The sequence below is a fragment of the Cavia porcellus genome, unplaced genomic scaffold (assembly GCF_034190915.1).
Source record: "Cavia porcellus strain 051 isolate PalLab524CR breed Dunkin Hartley unplaced genomic scaffold, mCavPor4.1 scaffold_9, whole genome shotgun sequence".
Classification (NCBI taxonomy): Eukaryota; Metazoa; Chordata; class Mammalia; order Rodentia; family Caviidae; genus Cavia; species Cavia porcellus.
Genome location: NW_026947492.1, coordinates 35610534 through 35631563, shown reverse-complemented (window position 1 = coordinate 35631563; position 21030 = coordinate 35610534). Strand labels below are relative to the sequence as shown.

The 21030-nt window shown below is 34.8% G+C and overlaps 1 protein-coding gene across 3 annotated transcripts in view; it reads left to right on the top strand.

Moving 5' to 3' along the window:
* Positions 1–21030, top strand: part of Cntn5 (contactin 5) — a 1085282-nt gene that overhangs the window by 1051650 nt on the left and 12602 nt on the right. For all 3 annotated transcript variants that reach the window (XM_063256195.1, XM_063256196.1, XM_063256197.1), the window contains 2 exons: positions 17425–17611; positions 18054–18166. In XM_063256195.1, the coding sequence (XP_063112265.1) occupies positions 17425–17611; positions 18054–18166 (300 nt within the window). The remainder of the gene's footprint in view (positions 1–17424; positions 17612–18053; positions 18167–21030) is intronic.

Here is a 21030-nt window from a genome sequence, read left to right as displayed (position 1 = left end):
GTTTTACATAATAACAAATACTGAAGACTAAACAATCACTCTAAGGAGTATTGGTGTGAAATAGTTTTTATGCACATAGTGGCTGAGATCAGTGAATACTGACAAAGAAGGTATCTGAGAACTGATTCCAGTAGTGCCCTCAAGAAAGGAGGGTCTGGCCAAAGAAACTAAGAGGAAAACAATGAAAGTTCAGAAGCCAGAAGAACAAATTCATTGTGTTCTATGCATTCAAATGCTGCTGAGATGAACATAAAAATGAGGCCTAATCTGAGCTATAAGTGAGTTATAAGAGAGGCTGAGGCAGGACTGTCTAAATCCAGATGGTCGGGAACAGCCCGAGAAACACAGTGATAACCTGTCCCATACGTATACATGGATGCACATGCATACATACATACATACATACATGGATACATAAATCACCAAAGTGTGAGAACCAAAAGTTTGAAATGGGTATGGAAGAAACTCAACAAATTTGATGAGAGAGGTTTCTCTAATGCTTTGATCAAGGTTTGCCTGCAGGTTAAGATCAAGAGTAACATTCAAGAGTGGTAGATCGCTGTGATTTTGCTAAATATATTTCATTCAGAAGGACAACTTATCATGAGCAAAAGTGGAATATATTTAAAGATTAAAAAAGCTGATAGTAATGAATAATAGTTTGGAATAATAATCACAATGATTATATTTTTAAATTAAAATAACACAAATTCTGAATATTGATTTTTACATGCATACATGACACACCCCATGGACATAGTGACATTTATATTTTGTAATGCATTACAAATTAAAGTTTAAAATGTGGCCTTTAATCAGTAGAAAAAATCGGATTAATTTTTATTAATTATAAAACTTTTATTAATTACAAAACTAAAAACCTTTTAAAATCAGAATGTAAACTACATTACTTATAATTTTTAAAGAAAATATACTTAACAAAAACTAATTTTCATTTATGCTACCTCATAGCGAGATCGCTCCATGTAGATTTAAGGCTAAAAGCAGTAAAAATGAAGCTTATCAGCATCTCTCACCTGCTCCTTCCTGCATGTACTTTTTACATCATTAAGGAGAATGTCTGCCCACTGAAGAATTACTGCTCTCATCTTCTTCCCACCTGTATTCCCTTATTAAAACATCACTTTATAAATGAGTTGCCTAAATTTTACTAAGACATAATATCCCTAAGGACTAAAATTTTGTCTTACTTCTATTTCTCTCCTCTATGTTATCCCCACCACAATCCTTGCTATGTTTGCTAATGATAAAAATTCTGAGCATGTTAGTAAAACAAGTACTTGAAGTCAAATACCTGTTTGTCCCCTTGTCACCAAAACTCATAAGACTGATTTAAATATTTATGTACTCATATGAGTCCTATGAATCACTTTTGTAGCTAAAATTCTAACTTTCCTCCAAAGTCTAAAAGCACAATTATTAGAATGGAAGTATGTAGCTTGCAGAAAAGAGAGGAAACTATTTTTAGCTTCTTCTCTTATTTTTCCTAACAAGAAAGATGAGAAATCATGTTTATAAATTTCACATCCTAATGGAGGGAGGCAAAGCTTAAAAAAAGCAAGATAAAATAACACGATTATATACCCAAATTTAAGAGTATAACAAACTTAGTTCTTTTGATGGACAAAGAAACAGCACTGGATTTACTAAACTCTGATGTGAATGGGATTAAAGGTCAGCTGAGTACAGGAAGGTTTATGGAGGGATATATATATACAGATTTCAGAAAGATTTTATATTTTATTCCAAATGTAGTGAAAAGCAAAGAGTAATTTAAGGATGAGAGTGACATTAAAAATAACACAGAATAAAAGGGAAAAGAAAAAAGTGAAGGAGTAAAATTAGATTTCGCAATGTTGTAAGGAAGAAATGAGAGTAATTTAGACTCACGCCTGGAAGTCAAGTGGAAAAGAAGTGGATGCAATTTAGAGGCAGGCTGGCATGATCTACTGCCTGGAGAGAGAAGAATTATTTCTGCATTGTTGGATTGGTCAAACGGGTAAATTTTTACATTTACCTCCCCAAGTGGGAAAACTGAATAAAGAATAGATTCAAAGATGAGAAATCAAAGGTTCTGTTTTGATCACATTATGTTTGAGATGCCTTTTAGATATCTAAGAATGTCAGGTAGATAGTATAACATGTAAGTTTGGAATCTAATCTAGCAGGCTGCAATGAAGACCTAAAACTCTTAAAGCCATGCTATTAAGTAAAAGCATCTAAAAACAAAACTTCCAGGAGAGAAGGGAGTGAGGGAGACTTTGTGTTTGGCATTTAGAAGCTTCACTGAAGAAGAGGTATCAGCAATGAAATCAGCCTGGGGACATCAGAAGGGAAGCCAGGTACAAATTTTAAAAAGATTTGATCAAAGTAAGGGAAATGGCCAACTGTGCTTACTTCTGCTATGAAGTCAAATGAGAGGAAGGCAGAAAAGTGCAGTTTGGGTTTAAACCAAGAAGTCTTCTGCACCAAATATTTAATATTCCTTATGTTACCAATTTGGTAATTTCAGATGCAGATATCAAATGTCTCTGATAGCACCACAGCCATCCAAAAAATGATTAGTGGCAATAGTTTGGGAGCAGAAAGCTTCAATTCAGAGTTCTCTGCTGTCAGCTCCTTTATTTGCTAGAAATTATCTAGGTCACTTAAAGGATATCAAGATGCTTGATATACATGAAAATCACAACTGTCTACTTTTGGTGTCAGAAATGGTAAAGAGGAAGACTCAATATCTGAGTATGTTTTTACACCAAAGATTATAAGTAAATAAATCTAACTAACCACAGTGGAAAACTATTCTGTCCTCGGATGAAAATAGTTAAAAGGTGAGACTTTTATGTGGCAAATTTCACTTGATGCACCCATTATAATAGGGGAGGGTAAATGAGAAATAAATCATTTCTGAAGTCATATGCAGGTATTTCCTTCAGGAATGTGTTCCCTAACAAATATATACTAAGCTGCCATGTTGATACTGAGGACTGTACCTCTGCAATATATAGTGCAGCAGTCATAATGTATACAATGCATCATGTTAACCCCTCAATTTATTCTAATTAAAACCATTTGTCCTCATTTGAATCTGAAACCTCTGTATTTTCTACCAATCCAGGGAGGCTACTCTTAGTAAAGATCATTTAATGATAGGTTGGTTATCTGTGATAACTCGGACCATAAAATCCAAGGAAGCAAGAAATTAAAATTTGGGGAGCAAAGGCTTTATTTCCAGGCCTGGTGGCACAGTCTCTCTAGGGTCAACCCAAAGACTGCGTCTGACAGCTAAAAGTCAGGGCTTTTATCTTGTAAATCCACAAACAGCTGCTGGTCACACAGTGTAAGGCGGGGGATGGGGGTGTGGCGCACTACAAAACAGAAACGGGTGATTGCAAGTCTCCCTGCATACAAGCAAGTTTAGATAAGAAGAAATCTTATTTTTCTTAGCAAGAGTAGAGAAGTCTAACAGCAATTAACAACCTTAGTTACCTTACTTTAGCACCACAACTGTTATTTGTAGAGGGCAACAATGGTTAACATATCAATTAGGTAAGATTTTACAATTCTTTACAGAGGAGAGCATTGATTAACATGTCAATTAGGTCACCCAAAGGGAGAAGGAAAACACATACAGTAAGGCCAAGTTACAGGTATTGCTATGATAGAAATATAATGAAGCTATTTTTGTGAAGAATAGTATAATCTAATACAATCTAATGCAATTAACACAATTTGTGATGGGCCACTGGGTAGGGAAGGGGGTTTTCAGGAGCTATTACTTCAGGCCTTTGTTTTATGGCCTTTCAGGAAGCTAAAACTTAACCTAGTTAGATGTGAAGGGGGAAGAGGAGGGAAAACAGCGGGTAGCGCTTATACAGAACAGACTTTACGGCGCGATAGTTAGGGAGGCTACTCTTAGTAAAGATCATTTAATGATAGGTTGGTTATCAAGAACAGCAGAATCCTTAAAGCTTTCTCAGCCTGTCCTGATCTCTCTTCTAAGTCTCTATCACTGTGTGCTCCCTGCTCAAGTTAGAGTCTCACTGAAGCAGCTGCTGAATTTGGTCACAACCAGATTCTTACTGTATTCCTTAGCTCTCTATGAAGGTTTGATCTCAGATATCCCTGATCCAGCTCTTTGCATGCTTCATTATCATCTCATTTATTATTTATTTAGCTGTTCAGCAGATATTTATTGAGTGCCTGCTGTTTCATTGCCGAGCTCAGGCTAAAATGACGAGTAAAATAGATGAACAGGTGAAGTTTCTGCACTTATACAGTTGACAGTTCAGCAAAGGGAATTACTTCTCTTTTCTTCGGTTTGTTTTTGTGTTTGGTTTTGGCTTTATTCCTAAATTTAGGACTTGATCCTGATTCCAGATAATTACTTTTCACTGATGACTTGGTTTTGCCATTCTTTTCTCTGAGGTAGCCCTATAGGAGAGAAGTAAGGAGTTTGGTTAAGCCTCCCAATACCACTTGTCAATATCCTACTTACTTACATGTGTCATTGTTGCCTCCAGAATAACCAATCCAACACAACTTAATTGGCTAAAGAAACAATAAACCAGGCTCTTCAGTAAAACTAATTTCAAAAACATTAATTTAAATCAGTCATCCATTGATTTTGTTATAAAATTCATTAGTTGCCCTGTGACATACATCAGTTGTAGCAATCAAGGTAGTAGGAAGAGTTATACAAAAATACAGGATCAGAATGGTGGCAGCCTCTAACCCCAGAAAACAACTTTAATGGTGAGGGACTTGAGGATATTTAAGTGATACCATCCTTTCCACTTCCAGTGAATCTACCCTCAGGCATTGCTAAATACCACATTTACTTGGGAATTTCCCCATGCAAAGAAAAGCTTTTTACTAACCTTTTAAGACTTCTTTCTATAAGAATAGTGCAACCTCACCCATAAAAAATTAACTATGAAATCCCAAATATAGACATCAAACCATCTAATATTATTCTAAAAACATTTGAAAATTTTTGTTGATATTTTCTTAGAACAACCCATTTGAGAATTTGTAACTTATTTTATGACTGCAGAGACTAAACTAGAAAGCACTGAGATATGTAAAATTTCTAGCCGATGACATGCACCATGACTGAAAGTTGGAAATGGGTTGAATTTACAGAACAACTTTATTTCATGAATAACCATGACTCTTGCATCTGGATTGCTATCTCTGTTAGTGGGCAATGCATGTAAATTATTAGGTTCCATCTTGAATTTATGAACCCACCAGCTCTGAAGTGCCTTGTGAATGGTAATCCCTGAATCCTAGAGCATAGCCACTTGCGCTTTTCAGAGCATACAGGATTTTTATGACCACGATACCAATTCAGAGCAGATGTCAGTTTGGAAAGAAAAGAAAGTAAAGGATAAGGCCAAAGCCCAAAATCTTTTCTCTGATTTTCCCTGATCTGAAAGCAGGATAAAAGAAATTGTAGTAATTCCTTCACTCATCAAATACTTATTAATAATCAAGTACTGTGTTGTATACTACAAATTATAAATTTATAAAGTTTAGTCCTTGGCCTTAAAAAGCTTATAATACACTACTAAGGGAAATTTATGGAAATTTTATGCAAATGAAAAGCAAAACACAGGAAAAATGTAATCCTGTGTCCATAATTACCCCAGGATTTCTTGTCATCCAAATCCTCATGAAATATTTGTTAGAATAAATCCATATCAGTACTCTGTATAGTTTAGAACATGTGACTGACAAATATGGTGAATAGACTGAATTTTTAAATATGTTTTACAGTAAAATATACAATGGCATTAATCCCCCTTAGAGTACTCCTCACTTTGAACACGTTTGTCTCATCATCACTGGGGTCACTGTTCCCACTTTCTGAAGCAGTTATGGAAGTGCTCTCTCATAAGTGTCTTTAGTTGTGCTGTCATCTGCTCCAGCGTGCTGAGTTGATTCACAGTGTTTACCTTTCATGGTCATTTTGACTCTGGGAAGACCCAAAGCTGCAGGATACCAGCACCAGTGATTAAGGTGGATAAGGACACACTGCAATGTTACAAGACTGCTCTGCTGTAGGATGGCGTTCAGCAGCAGCACTCATTCTTTTTTTAATACAACTTGTAAAGGATACAAAATAAATTCCAGAACAACTTCAGGAAGTGGTAAGAACGATGGGCTACGTGCATGCAAATCAAAAGGGAATACTTTAGGGGAAATTAATGGCAATGTGTCTTTCACTATAATAATTTTTTATTTAAACATTCACTATATATTTTGATCATGCCTCATATGTTTCTGTGCTTACATGAGTACGTACGTCTGTCCCTAAAATGCCCTCAATTTCCCTAAACAAAATAATGAATAAAATAATTTTGCCTACTGAATTTTAAAAAAGAAATAATTTTTCTCACTAGGTATGTTTTTTAAAATTTTATGTGTTCTAGTCTACCTGTGAAAAATGTCTCCCAGGTTACCAGATGTATGATGTCTGTATTCTACTATTTGTAGCAAAATTATTGTATATTAATTTTTAATAATGAGACATTTTAACATTAGGTAAGAATTCATTTTTTAAGCATGGGGACAAGTATACAGTGTCTAATTCTGAATTCTTTAATGTTTATTATGAAGAGAAAACAAAAAACAAAACAATTTGTCCCATTTTACAATTATCATTAAAAGACAGCCCTAGCAACTGTTTCCTGGGGCTATGTAAAAGACTTGCATATGTTTGCTTTAAAACTTCCAGAAGATATGTGACTTAGAAGTTCATTTGAGACAAGTCACTAAAGCCAGTTACACATGTTGATTGCACTGAAAAGACTCCAGTTGTTTTGTGCTTTTTAAAATAAGTTGCGGTGCAGATTTCTTAAGGAGAGAAGGGACAAGATTGTTACTGTTCTGTGTTTTATGACCTGACACTAGTCATCAGAGCAAGAGACAAAAACAAATGAGTCTCACAGCAGTGTGACAATAACTCTAGTTAGGCAGATTGCATTTAATTTATACAGTACAGAAAGAGAGGCCTATGTGTGGATGAAAACAGAATTTCACATAGAAGTTAAAGGGAGAAAAGAACTGAAGTACAGCCAGTTACCAAAAGGCTAAAACAAAGACTGTTTTTCTTTTCCATATGGTATGTGGGTAGCAGCTGTTCAACAGATTCTCTTTGCTTTTTATTATGACTATATAAAAATAAGAATATAAGAAATTGAATAGTAGAAGAAAATAAGATGCCAGTTCTTTCTGAAATTCTGTGAACTCTGATGTAAAGTAAAAGATTTTTATATCGTTCAGTTGCCTTCTTAAATCACTTTTAAAGACCATGAGGCTGACTAAAACTATTTGCTTTTCAAAGATCAGCAGGTCAAAAGAATTGAATAAATAATATTTCAGTTGCTTAACTTCTTCCTTCCCTGTCTGTATTGAAGAGTTCTTTCAAAAGTTTACATGGTTTACTCTGTTCTTGTTTCACTGTATCAAGATGGGTGGCCATTTGAAGGAACTCCTACAGCACAAATTATTTTTAAAATTCTTTTTCTATTAAAAATTTCAAATGAACCACTTTATTTTTTAATATTAGAATAGAATTTTTACTGAATATATTATTTAATCACCAAGAAACCAAAGAAGAATTTGTGCCACCTCTTATCACGTATGGAATTATTTTCCATTTTCTTATTCTTCAACAGGTAAGTAGATTTACTTCATCACTGCTAAGGAGTTTTTTTTTCATCTACCATCTCAACTACCCCATAATTAATCAAGTTTCCCCACAAAAATAAAATCATAAAGGTAAACATCAACTTATTTAATTTTATTTTACAAATGCTTGTGCATTTTTTGACATTTTCTTAAAACAACTCATTTGAGAATTACTGGGGCTGGGGATTTAGCTCAGCGGCATAAAGCGCCTGCCTCGCAAGCAGGCAGTCATGAGTTTGATCCCTGGTACCGATAAAAAGAAAAAAGACAAAAAAAAAAAAAAAAGAGAATTACTATACTACAACAAAATCTCCCTTTTGAAGGCTGAATTAATATTTAAAGTGCCTGTCAACTAATTCTATGTCAAACACATGCCAGAGCTAGTTCAATATACTAGAAAGTACTCGATTGCAATAATAAATAGAATTATAAATGACATTCTTAGTATTATATTAATTCCCATAGTAATTTACTAATTGCCAAGCACTAAGTGGCCAAGACTTTATTTTCTAAATGACAAAGCTATCTTTTAAAAAATCTACAGACAGAAGCATACATAAATCATAAATGTGTGACTAACACTGATCTTCTTACAGTCTCTAGGGTCACTCCTTCCCACCCCACCAAAAAAAGATCCTGGCTACTAACGACTCTGATTGGTTTTGCCAATTTTAAGAATCATGTGCAAATTTTTGTCTTACATTTTTTATTCAACAGTGTAGTAAAATATGTGTATATCATCATGTGAAGCTGTAGTTCATACTGTCTCCTAAGAGATATGCATAAGTATATCACAGTGTACCGTTCTATCACTGAAGTATGTGAAGCTTGCTCCAAGTTTGAATCTGTTATGAACAGTAATAACTATGGAAAGCAATTTCAGATAATTACTCACTCAAAATACTAAGTTTCTAATTCACGGTCATGGTATATCACTTTGTGGTTTAAGTCCTTTTTTTTGTTGTTGTTGTTGTTTGCCAGTATTGTTTTCCGGAATGTTTTCTAGATTTATGTCTGTTTTATTTTTTAGGCCATTACAGCTGTTACCATTGCTTTTTTATTTATATTTCTTTATCTTAACTTTGTATTATGAAATGCCAACAAGTGAAATATAAGCACTATCAGAATTTTCCTGTATTCAACACTCACCTTGAAATAATGAATAATCTGTTTTATATATAACTATATCTAATCTTCCTGTATTATATTGAAGCAGATCTCAACCAGTACTTTATTTTGCCAAACGAAATTCATTGAAAAAAACTCTAACACATAAACTTCTAAAAATTGCTACCTCCTCCTTTACCAAGGACATGCAGATCAGAAAATGCACTAACTTTTAAAAAAACCAAAAATCACACCTAATTTGGCTATTATCAAGTGCCTTTAGTCAGTATCTACATTCTTTACCAGGTGACTCAGTGCTTCTCCTTGGATAAGCATAATTTTTTTTATTCAGCCAAGAATTTAAAAAGGCTGAATCTCACATTTGGTTTCTCATCATGTCTGCAGTCCTCTTATTTCTTGAGTTTCCCTCTCATGTTTCCAGCTGTTCTTTCTGTATGGAGCTTCCTCCAGTAACTCCAGCTGAGAAGGCTGCAGGCTTTCCCTAACATAGCCAGAAGGCCTAGAAAAATCTTTTTCAAAAAAATCACAAGTTCACCATTCTCACCTATGACAGTTTCAGTTTCCAAGCATACATTGTACTCCAGCTTCTGTATGCTTTTGAGTGCTTACCAAGGTACTGTAATTGTCATACAAAGTCTGTACGACTACTCTGTTCATACAGATTCCTATCACTATCTTTTTACACATCAGTGATACTATTTTCTTTGTATTAACAATTTGTGTGAGCTTGCTTTTCCCCCACCTACCTTTGCTTTCCTTTTCCCTCTGATTCCTTTGATAATTCTTGATCCAGAAACATTTATAAAACTGTAAGTCCTTTCCAATAATTAACTCTGGATTTATTCTTTTTTTATTTTTTTAAAATAATTATCATTTCTTCTTTCTACTTCATTTGGGTTTAAGATGCACCACTCTTTTTCAAATATTTTAAATTGAGCATATCATATTTTTTTATTCTAACATTCAGACTATACATTTCCAAAAAATCTCCATTCCAACATCTCATTCCCACTAGTTTACATGATTAATTACATATCTTTTTAAAAAATAATATTTTATATCTGAAGTATTAGCTTTCAGATCAAAATGTTTATTTTTTTTTCATTTAACTAATATTGATTAAGAGATTATTAGGGTTTATAATTCATCTTCTAAAAACATTCAGGTACATTCATTGTAATGAAATACTACCATATTTTCTCTGTTCAATACACTCTTTTTTAGAACATTTGAGGAAAGAAGGTAAAGAAGAGAATCAACTGTAAAACACTAACAATTAATTACATGAAGAGGATTAAGAAGAAATTCAATTATATTTATAGCCAGACTTCTTTAGTATATTTTCCTAGGTAATAGAAACACCATCTAAGAAAAATAAATACAAATTTATTCAGTGAGTGATCTCCATTATTAGGTTCCTGCTGCATTTTAAATTTCTTCACATCATATCCTCCAATCACTATTGAACGGCCTCATAAATATTCAGAAGTTTAAGCATTGTTTATTTATCTTATTTGAGTCATTAAATTGTGCCCTTTATGATAAAATCACCTCTGGGCACAAAGCAACTAATATGCATGCAATCTAGCAGTACTGACTGCCGGGGTGTCTCAGAGTATTGATTGCGAATAGCCAATTTAATAACTATACCTAGTGTGACACTCAGGAGATTAGCAAACAGGAGGTGGACTAAACTAAGGCATGCAGGGACATTTGCGCACCAAAACAAATTTATCTTCCACAAGAAATGTGTTCCTCATACATAGGATTTTGAAATTTGGTAAAAGGACAAGAATGCTGAACTTAAATGTTTTATGAGGGAAGACTGTAAAAAGCAATTTGAGCATTTGTCAGAAAAGGTCATAGCGTTTTGAAATGATTCTGAAGGTAAGATATCAGTAAAGAAAGGATGTTAACAATGAACTATCTTTCTTCTAGCCCTCAGTTTACATTAATTATAATTTTTGCGTTTAGGAATGACAGCAAATTGAATGGAAGGAAGCATATAAAGCCTGCTTTCCTTAATCACCCCTAAAGTGCCCGTGAAACCATTAGGAAACACAATCCTCATTGCAAGCAGTGTGTAGTATAAAAAATTATTATATTATTGTCTAGGTTTCTTTCCATTTATCTTTGTGCAATGACCTAGCCTCAGAATTGCATTTTCTAGGTTCAAGCAAGCAATGAAATAGCCTCTGGCATCTGTCTCTTTTATCTTGCTACAGTGAAACAAACTACATCAGGCCCATGAATCTGTCTCTTGGCACACACATCAGTGGATAGTTTTGTGTTGTCTCTAGAAATCTGAGTGAGGCCTTGTTCTAAACCAGTAGCTGAAACCCCATAGCATAGGCCAGTGCAGGAAGATGCAGCCTCCAGATGCATGATTCCCATTCAGGTAGCTTTCATCTCTCTTTACAAACACTTTACCACTTGAAGATCAGTTAACTAAAATCAAAGAGTAATTAGACAAAGGAAAATCTTTGGAAAAGATTTGAAAAAAGATTTGAAAAAATGGTAAGGTTCATATGAATTCCTTTTTTCAGAAAGATGTTTTTTATAAGTCAGAAAAAAAAACATAGTTCTAAATCACCATGAGGTAAGTAAGTAGTTATTGATATTCAAGGAACAGTTTAACATATGAAGAAAATGCAATTGTATCAAAAGCAACGTCAATAAAATATTGTTTGGAAGCAATCAGATCCAAAATTGAAACTGTTAAATATTTAAACCAGTACTTTATATTACAAACCTGAACAACAACTCAGAATAAATAAAACATACAGAAATTTTATTTGAAAATGAGAGAGAAGATGGTACCATGAAAAACAGAAAAGTTTTGGTCCACAAACAATAGATATCTACAGAAAATATGAAGTACATGCAGCAAAATCAATAACAAAAAAAGTGAACAAAAGCCTAAAATAAACCACCCCCAAAAAAATCCTCTTAAAAAGATAAGGAAATCTCACAGGATTTCAAGAAATACTAAAATCATGGAAGTTTGGTTCCTGTAACTAATCCCTCACTATGGTCTGTTGATTTCATATTCTAAACAATTATGGAATCCATACACCTTTCTATGCTCATCACCATAACTCTAGTCCAGATAATCCTCATTTTCAACAGACTCCAGCAATTCACCTCCCTTCTCATCCAATTTATCTGCTGTTTCCAATCTGTTCTTTGAATCACAACCTTTATTCACTAAGACAAATTATTGACTTCGATAGCATTATAAAGCAAGGAATGAAATGAAAAGGGATAATAATAGCAGGGGTAGTCTTCTAAGAGAAGGGGGCAAAGGAGGTCTTCCCAGTAAATTAAACCCTAAATATTAGGAAAAGAAACCCTAAACATGAAAAAGAAGAGAGAACTGTGAAAGGAGCTTTCAAGGAGCCAGCACCAAAACCTCAAATATTCTAGACAAAGAATGTGATTGAGTGTTTGAGGTACCTTTTCCTGGAAGGGAGTGAACACAGTGAAGTGAAATACAAGATGTGATTGGGAACATACGCAGACTATAGCTAATACGTGAAAAATATTGAACAGGAAGATAGCCATGGCAACACTGTAATTAAAAGAACAAAAGTCAGAACCTAACCAAATGTCCCACAGTAGGATAGTGGTTAAATATATTACATGGATATAAGACAGAATGTTACATTTAATGGACAACATTTATATTATGAGTGATGGAAATTACTCTGGAATTTATTTTGAGTCTAGTAGGACACGTAACTTAATAACTAAGGAGTGATCTTTGTAATTTAACACATAATTTTGATTGTTAGGCAATCTATTCAAAAGCAAATTTGATTATGTCTCATGCACTCTCCCCACCTAACTCCTGCTTAAACGTCTTAGTGTTCATCAGCATAACAAAGACAGCTGCAAGTTCTGGCTGCATCCTGTGCCTCTAGCATCCAATTGCACCACACTTGCATTCACCCAGCATCAGCCTCATTGGACTTTTCTTGGGCCCTGTTTATGTACTGTGCTCTTCTCTCACTCTGTATACTCCTTCGCTCCTCCTTTCCTCCTTCTTTGCCTGCTTAGCTTCCCACTTATCTCTAAGCCTTCACCAGAACTGTCCCTGCTCTATCAGAGACATCCCCAACCAGTGTCTCCTCATGACAATAAACCAGTATAGTGTAACAGCTAAGCAAAGTATGCCTCCCCTGACGGAGTCTATTGGAACCAGGGCCTGATGTGTTCTAAGCAAACATTCTACCCCTGAACTACATCCTCAGCCCCTAAGGGCTCAATTCATAGAAACTTAACAAATAACAGAAATTGGATAAGATGATATATCAGTGTAGGTTTACTTGCTGTATTAATGTACTACTCTAGTGAGAGATGTTGGTAATTGGAAAGGTCGAATTTGTGGACAGGGAGTGTGGGTCAGTCCTTTATCTTTTCTATGAGTTTAAAATTATTTTTTAAAAATCCTTTAAGGAAAAATAGGATGAGAAAACAAAATATTGAGATGTATTTTTCCAATGACATTTATATAACTGAATAAAGACTGGGGATTAGCGAAAGTTTACAACATCTAATAATCATTAACTGTGTATGGCAGAAATCATGATTTTAGATCCTATTATTAAATGTAAGGGAAATGGATTATGCACGACATGAATATCTTAGAATTACCCTCGAAAAGTGAAATATACTGTACTCTGTTCACAGGAAAATAATTATTATTCAAAAGAACTGACTTGGAAAAAATTAAGTATTATACTAATTAACTTTATGGACTTAAATATCAAATCTACACTGCTAAATTTGTTACGTGATTCAGATATCATACTTTGTGCCTAACAATAATAAAAGTATATAACATTTCAGTTTTAAATAAGAATAATCTTCAGTAGAAAATCATAAAATAAATATGAAAGGAAAAAAATACGTTTAAAAGTAACAAAGTAGGCAACCTTAAAGGCTTAGGAAACAGAACAGCTAAATTAGTTGGAGTTCATGAAACCAAACTAAGGATTATTTTGCTTATTTATTAAACAACAATATAGAAAGTCACTGGTTAAATAACTTGTCCCATTATATGCAGTTTACAGATAAAAAAAGAAAAAGAAAAATCAAGTCTTCTAGCATTAAACCCATATTTTGCTTGGGGAATATCTTAGATGTACACCATTAATTGGAAAACAATATAAAGTATTTGAAAACCAGTATGGAATTTTGAATAAATAAATTTCTATAATTTAAGAACCTATAGCCTCTTTTTTAATATATTACAGGGAATTAATCTAGTGGTAATAAAAAATGTTCATGAAGATATCCATGACAACACTTTAATTAAAAGAGCAAAAGTTGTAAGCTATCCGAATGTCCCACAATAGGATAATGATTAAATGTGTTACATAGGGATATGATAGAATGTTGTTTTTAATGGGAAAATACTTGTGTGCAACTGCAACGTTAGACAATGAAAGTAAGAACATACATTATAGGTACAATATCATAAATACATTAAGTGTACATAAAAATGTAGAGAGGGACACAAAAAGGAAAACAATTATATGAATGTAATGAAATAGATAGTATATACTTCAAATTTTAACTATTTATACCTCCTTAGTGGTTTTGACTTCATTACAAGTGATTAGATACAAGACTCAAAGTTTATGAGTGTATGAAATCTATTTCTGGGGAAATAACCAATCAAAGACAGTTTCAACTTTAATACTTCACCTCAATTGCAGTTAACAAACTGAAGAAGCACTACATTCACTCCAACTCTTCCCACGTAAAAAGATAAATGATTATAATTTCATTGTAAATTATCAATTCTCTCATTCTTTTTTGAAGTTTCAATGTTATATGTACCACCAAGAGAAAGAATGAATGGATTTTCAAAAATAGAAAATCTCAACCTCTGGGATTCAGGTAGTAAAGATAGAATATTTTTTTCTCATAATTTGTTACTTAAAAAATATTTTGTATTTGGGGGGATGTTTAATTTTGTGGTGGTTAATCAGAAATTTAAACATGCAATATTTAAGAGTCCATAATTTATATTATAATCTATCTGTATCAGAACTATAATTTGTTTAATTTCATAGCAGCTCCCTCAATATTATTTATGATATTCTAACTAGTTAAGGAATAGTAAGGCAGAGAACAGAAAATCAAATGTAACCCTGGAAAGGAAAGATACACATTTATTTATCCAACTTGGCCAATTTCTTAACGAGAAAATAACTTAGCTTTTTTTCCCCATTAAATCTATTCTCAGACATCAAATAGGATAAGCTAGTTCTTGGAATTGAGAATAATGAGGCTAGTGGAATATAAAAGTTTGTATTAGAGGCTTCCAGCTTTTATAAAACATCTTTCTGAAGTTCAGTTAATCAGCCACGTGCTTGTTCAATTCAGTGAAGAAGGTGGAAAAATATGATTTAATCATTTTATTAGCCTTATTTTATACATATATTAGATACCTATATAGATTTTTCTAGCAGGATTCAGTTGTGAAGAGTTCAATTACTCCATTGAGCTTTAGCAAGAAGTGTTTAATGATGGGTATTAAAGGGTTTACAAAATTATCGAGAGTTAAATTAACTCAAATGCCAGGTGACTGTTCAAGAATGATTCTCAAATCCAATCTTTAAGACTAACCACAAATACAAAGCTGACTTCCACAAAAAGAAAACCATCAGCTGCAGAAGTGCATGCTGCTGATGTGGCTAAAAAGTCACCATGATTTGTGTGGTATGGAACAGGTGAAGCCATCTTCGTCTTGGGGTCTCCCTACTGTGCTCAGTTCCAGAATGCCACCAGGCCTATGATAATCGCCTTACCTGTGCCTTGTTGACTGATTCCCATCAAGGCAGTGAAACAGTTATTAATGCTGCTGCAAGGGAAACAAGGAAAAAATGCTCCATTATTGTGCTTGCTAGCAAAAAGGCAGAGATGGCAAGGTCTGCCCTTCATCTCACTTCTACTTTCAAGTTTCATGCACCCGCCTCCAAATAACTGAACCTAAAACTTACACTGAATCCTAACCACGTGGAAGTCCGTGAAATATGAATTCTAGTGTTCTTTCTTCTTTAGTATAGAAAGGAAAGCTATAAAAAGGGTAAAACAGATGTTGGTAACTACTGTGCTCCATGTCTTGGCTATTCAACCTCCACACATACCCTTGGCACATTCAACAACTCACCAAAACATCAATTAGTAACAAGAGTGTTTGATGCTAACATAATACAAATACCTGTTTTACAAATTAAAGTGCAATTATCTAAATTTCAGGAGGGAAAAACCAAAGAAAGTCATTACATCTGTTAATCTGTCCACCTAAGAGGAAGAGGTGATTCCTCTAAAGAAATCAATTAGAAAGTTACCAACCAGTAACACACTCTGTATACAGTGCCAGAAGAAAGGAAGAGGCTAAAATCATTTCACATTTATCAAAGCCATTTAAGCAAAATACTACCAGGAAACCATATGGCTAACTATTATCACTTTCACTTCATAAAGCTGGAGTCACAGCTTGTAATTTCCTTCCTCTTCTCCCTACTCTGTGTTTCTTTTGTGTCTAGTGAGCAGGGAGGCTGACTGCAGCCCTTAAAATATTTGGTTATCCACATGCGTATTCCGAAGATCAGAGCCACAATGACTTGCTGCTTTCTGTGATCACAACTAGAAGTGGCAACCCTAAATATGCTCTAGAATATCTTGAGATTCCTAATCCTCATTGCCCACACTGTATACTGGCAGCCTTCACTGAAACAGAATCTGGAAAATGTTGTATTTGGCTCTCTAGATTCCATAGTAGACAAAGCACTTAAAAGACAAGGAAGTGGTTGTAGTGATCACCTACTTTCACTGTAGTACCTTAGGAGTGGGTACGGAACCCACTCTTCATGGACTGATACAGCATTAAGTTCTTATGTGGAGCAAAGTTAAGCCCTAGCTTCACAACTTTACTGAGTTTAACAAAGGGATCAAGTCTGATACGAGACCAGCCATCTTATAACCAAAAAAGATGATCTCAGTGCATAACTGAGCTTTACCAAAAAGCTGTTTCTGTCTGCCTGTCTCTTGTACACTAACTGTTATTTCTCTGCATTAAACAACTCCAATTCATCATGGTGCTGTTACCTCCTCTCCATTCAACCAGTACAGCTTGTGTGATTCATCTTTTTGTGAAGCCTAAGAGGACATATTATTAATGCTTCCTTCTCAGATAATTTATTCAAATTTTCATGGATTTGAATAAATGGTAAATGGTTTGATTAACCTACAAGAGAAAAAAACGCTTCTTCTAGTCTTTGAATTATTCTTTCTTAATATCAGAATGCGTTTTCAGCCTTCTCCTGTGACCAGGTTTTGCTATCTTGCTAACTACACAGTGGTGCTACAGTTCACTCAGGTGCAAAGCTAGAGGTGACTGCACAGCACCTTTGGCCTCATTAGTTAGGCCTGATTTCAGGGTCACAGGAAGGTGATTTCTTCCTGGTGGGGCCTCCGGCAACATCTGAAAAAGACAACATTCAAGCAGTTATAGTTTCAGGGGAAACCTTAAAATTAATTTGTCTTGTGATAATGTGCTGACAGGTTGGTTACTGGAAAGACATGGAACAAGAAGATGCAGCAGAAACAGTCAAAACCAGGGGAAACGAGTCATTCGTCATCCTGACAGGATTAGAAGGAAATACGCTGTATCACTTCACAGTGAGGGCTTACAACGGAGCCGGATATGGGCCACCTAGCAGTGAAGTGAGTGCAACCACCAAGAAATCCCGTAAGTGACCTGGGCTTCTTGTTTGTTTTAGACAAAAGAGCAGCATCTTTTCACGTTTCTTAAAGCTGTGTGAGATACATAATATGCAGTCAAAGGGGAGTTTTGATTCATAGTCTTGCTTCAGTGCTTAGATCTGAATTCCAAAACTAGCTCAGAACAATTTTGCATTCGCAGTAGATAAAGGTTATCTTCCTGTGAAACAAGGCTAAGCGATTTTGACACAGAAGGGAGATAAAAGGATTCAAGTTCAAAAGCTCAGTAGAGTAGCTATTAAAATGACACTCCTGGAGCAAAACCCTCCTTATCTGACTCCCACTGGAAGGAAGCCCATGGTGTCAGCCAACTACTAAACACATGAAAAAATTGAAATGCTGGGAGAGATTTACAGGAAGAGCTCTATTGGAGAATCCCTGTCAGTTCACTTCCACTTTTTACTTTGCAGCGCCTAGTCAAGCACCTAGCAACCTCAGGTGGGAGCAGCAAGGGCCTCAGGTTGCTCTAGGCTGGGAGCCGGTCAGACCTTTAGCCAACGAATCCGAAGTCCTGGGCTACAAGGTTAGTGTTTCTTCATCTCGGACTTACACACTCCAAAAATTGTTAGTAAGAGGATGAGCCATGTATGAGGTAGAGAAAGGCCCAGTGACAAGCTTTCTGGTTTCTATAAGTCATTTTCAACCTGTCTTACAAGCAAGTTTTCCTAAAGGTAGGGAAGCCACACTGCTTTTGAATTGCACAAGGCACATGAAGTAAAGGGGTAGGAATAGGAAAAGCAACAATGATCTGAATGCGGTATAAAGATAATTCAGTATGAAGATAGCTCCACGATGCATGGTGCCAGGCAGAAGATCCTGACACAGCTTCCCAGTAGACAAACTTTGCTGGCAGATGGCGGGGACTGAACATTTTAGATTTCACATAAAGACTCTTAAAGAAGAAACAGAGGGAGGGAAAATTTCTGGAGTCAGGACACATATTAAGGAAGAATCCACGGAAAGAGAGCAAGCTGTAAATCAGATGCATCTCATACTTACACTCATCCTACCATATACCAACAAGAGATCTGAAACTATGAAACATCTACATATTTTGTTTTCAAAAAAAGTTTTGTCTCTAATATTAAAATACATGTGCATATATTATTGGCTCAATTTCAAATTCTTGCTCCATAATATCAACTTTCACTTATAGCCTTCAACTCTGCACAAAATTATTAGTTCAATATTAATTATAGTAGGTTTGAAAATATTTTAATGACAATATTTAGGTTGTAACACATCTTTATATATAGGTTTTCTGCTACCTGAGATGGCAACACATTATTTTGTATATAAAGTGTTCACATTCTAAAGCTAAAACTTGAAACAGCTATAAATGAAACATATTTTTATAGAAAGTGGTTCCCATTTTTTTAACATATGAATTGTAGCATTTCTTACTGTAATTAGATGGATCATAGACATTCTCATGCTGAAGCTCATAGATACCCAAATCTGTCCCTAATCCTCAGGAATATTGAATATGATCTTTTAGGGAAAAGTAGGTGAGTCATTTTCTGGACCTTTCTCTGAGCCCTGTCCTTTTATATCCTTTCCTGGAAGATTATGTTCACCGCAAGTTCCTCTCTAAAGCAAATATACTCTTTAATTTTTAGAGATAAAAGTATTGCCAGATATATTGACAGAACAAGTCTAATGTTATGAGAACCATGGCAACCTATATCCCAAACTAGCAAGGCAAAGTAAAATACAGAAAGAATAAAACAAAAGCATAGCATGCTTATGTGCAAACAGAGAAACTAAAAACAAGTGACACCTGACTAGAAGAATCCACAATGTTGGGTATGGGTCTCCAGGCTGGACACATCTATTTGCTCAAAGATGATTCTCCATCTCTTGTTTCTGCTCTTATATTTCACATGTGACTCAGTCTCCTTAACTCTATTATTTGCCTCTTCATCTTCAATGCTGTTAAAATGGCTAAGTAAATTAATTTTGACCTGATTAGGAATCCCATGCAATTGTTCATTGTTCCTCTATTATATATATATATATATATATATATATATATATATATATATATTATTTATGTTTTCCAGCATGAATTTTCCATTTATTGTGATGTATTTTTAAAAAAAATCACTGGCCTAAATCCTGAAAAATTCAGTTCAAATTGAAATTATATAACTTTGAGTCAGTTATTTAACCTATCTGAGTTTCATCTCCTTAATTCCCAAAATGCTAAAAGAGTAGTAATAATGCCTATCATACAGGATTATTTTAAAAATTTGATTCTTTGTTTGAAATGCTTGACATTTACAAAGTGTTAATTTAAAAATACTATTTGTTTTCTAATTGTTACTTGAGAAGAGTGACTGGCTAAGTAAAAGTTTTAAAGTAAAAGAAACTGATAATTAAAATTTGCCCACCAGTTTTATCTTAATGAAGACAACACAAGTTACCTTGGAACATCTTCTTGCTACAGGAAGAATCAGTCATAGTCTGGCTCAGTCATATAAGCTAAGTTATAATTCTGGCACATATTGCCAGAAGTTTTCCTTTTCGTTTCCCTAAAAAGGTTGTAATTTCTCACATCCCTGAGACAAAAGACTGCTTCCTATGAAAAGCGTCTGCCAATTACAAGCGGAGAACTCCAGACTTTGTATTTTGTAACCAAATTAAAATCTCTCATATATGGGACAGTCCCAAGTGACAGGATCACTGACATGAAGGGCCCTGAAGAAAAGGTGACATCCCTGGTCACTGGACTTGACACAGTACCTGGATTCTCCTGGGAAACTGTAGTTTATACAGGGCAGTTGGTAAGAATGAAAGACCTTCCTGATAACTGGATCATGGGAAAGAAATGTAATACAAATATTTGCTGAACTAAAAAAGTTAAAGAGGTGTAAACCTGGGGAACAGATTTGGAACCCCTTCTTCTGAGCTTGACTTTGAAAACACCTGCAGCCTAGGCAAGGGTCTCCACACAGCTGTTACAGGATTGTTCATCTGGAGGGAGGTACTGAAATACAGGATGGCCAGGCTGAATACAGTAATCAAGAGCAGCAAGCATCCCATTTGATTGCTGTGGTGGTCACAGAGGTCTAACAGAAGTAGGGACACAGCACAATAATCATTTTTCTTTCCATAAGGCAGTTTGTGATAGGACCGATCTACTAAGACAAACTAGCTCTGAATTCCTAGAAAGTTTGAGGTAGAAGAGTTGTTGATAATCAGGGAAAAGACATTCCACAGTTCACTGAAATATCAAAATAGAATATCATATACCAAGCTTGATGTCTCAAGCCTGTAATCCCAGCACTGAGGAGGATCAGACAGGAAGATTACAAATTGGAAACCAGACTGGGCTACATGCTGGAACCTTGTGAGTTCAAAACCAGTCTGGACTACAGGATAAGA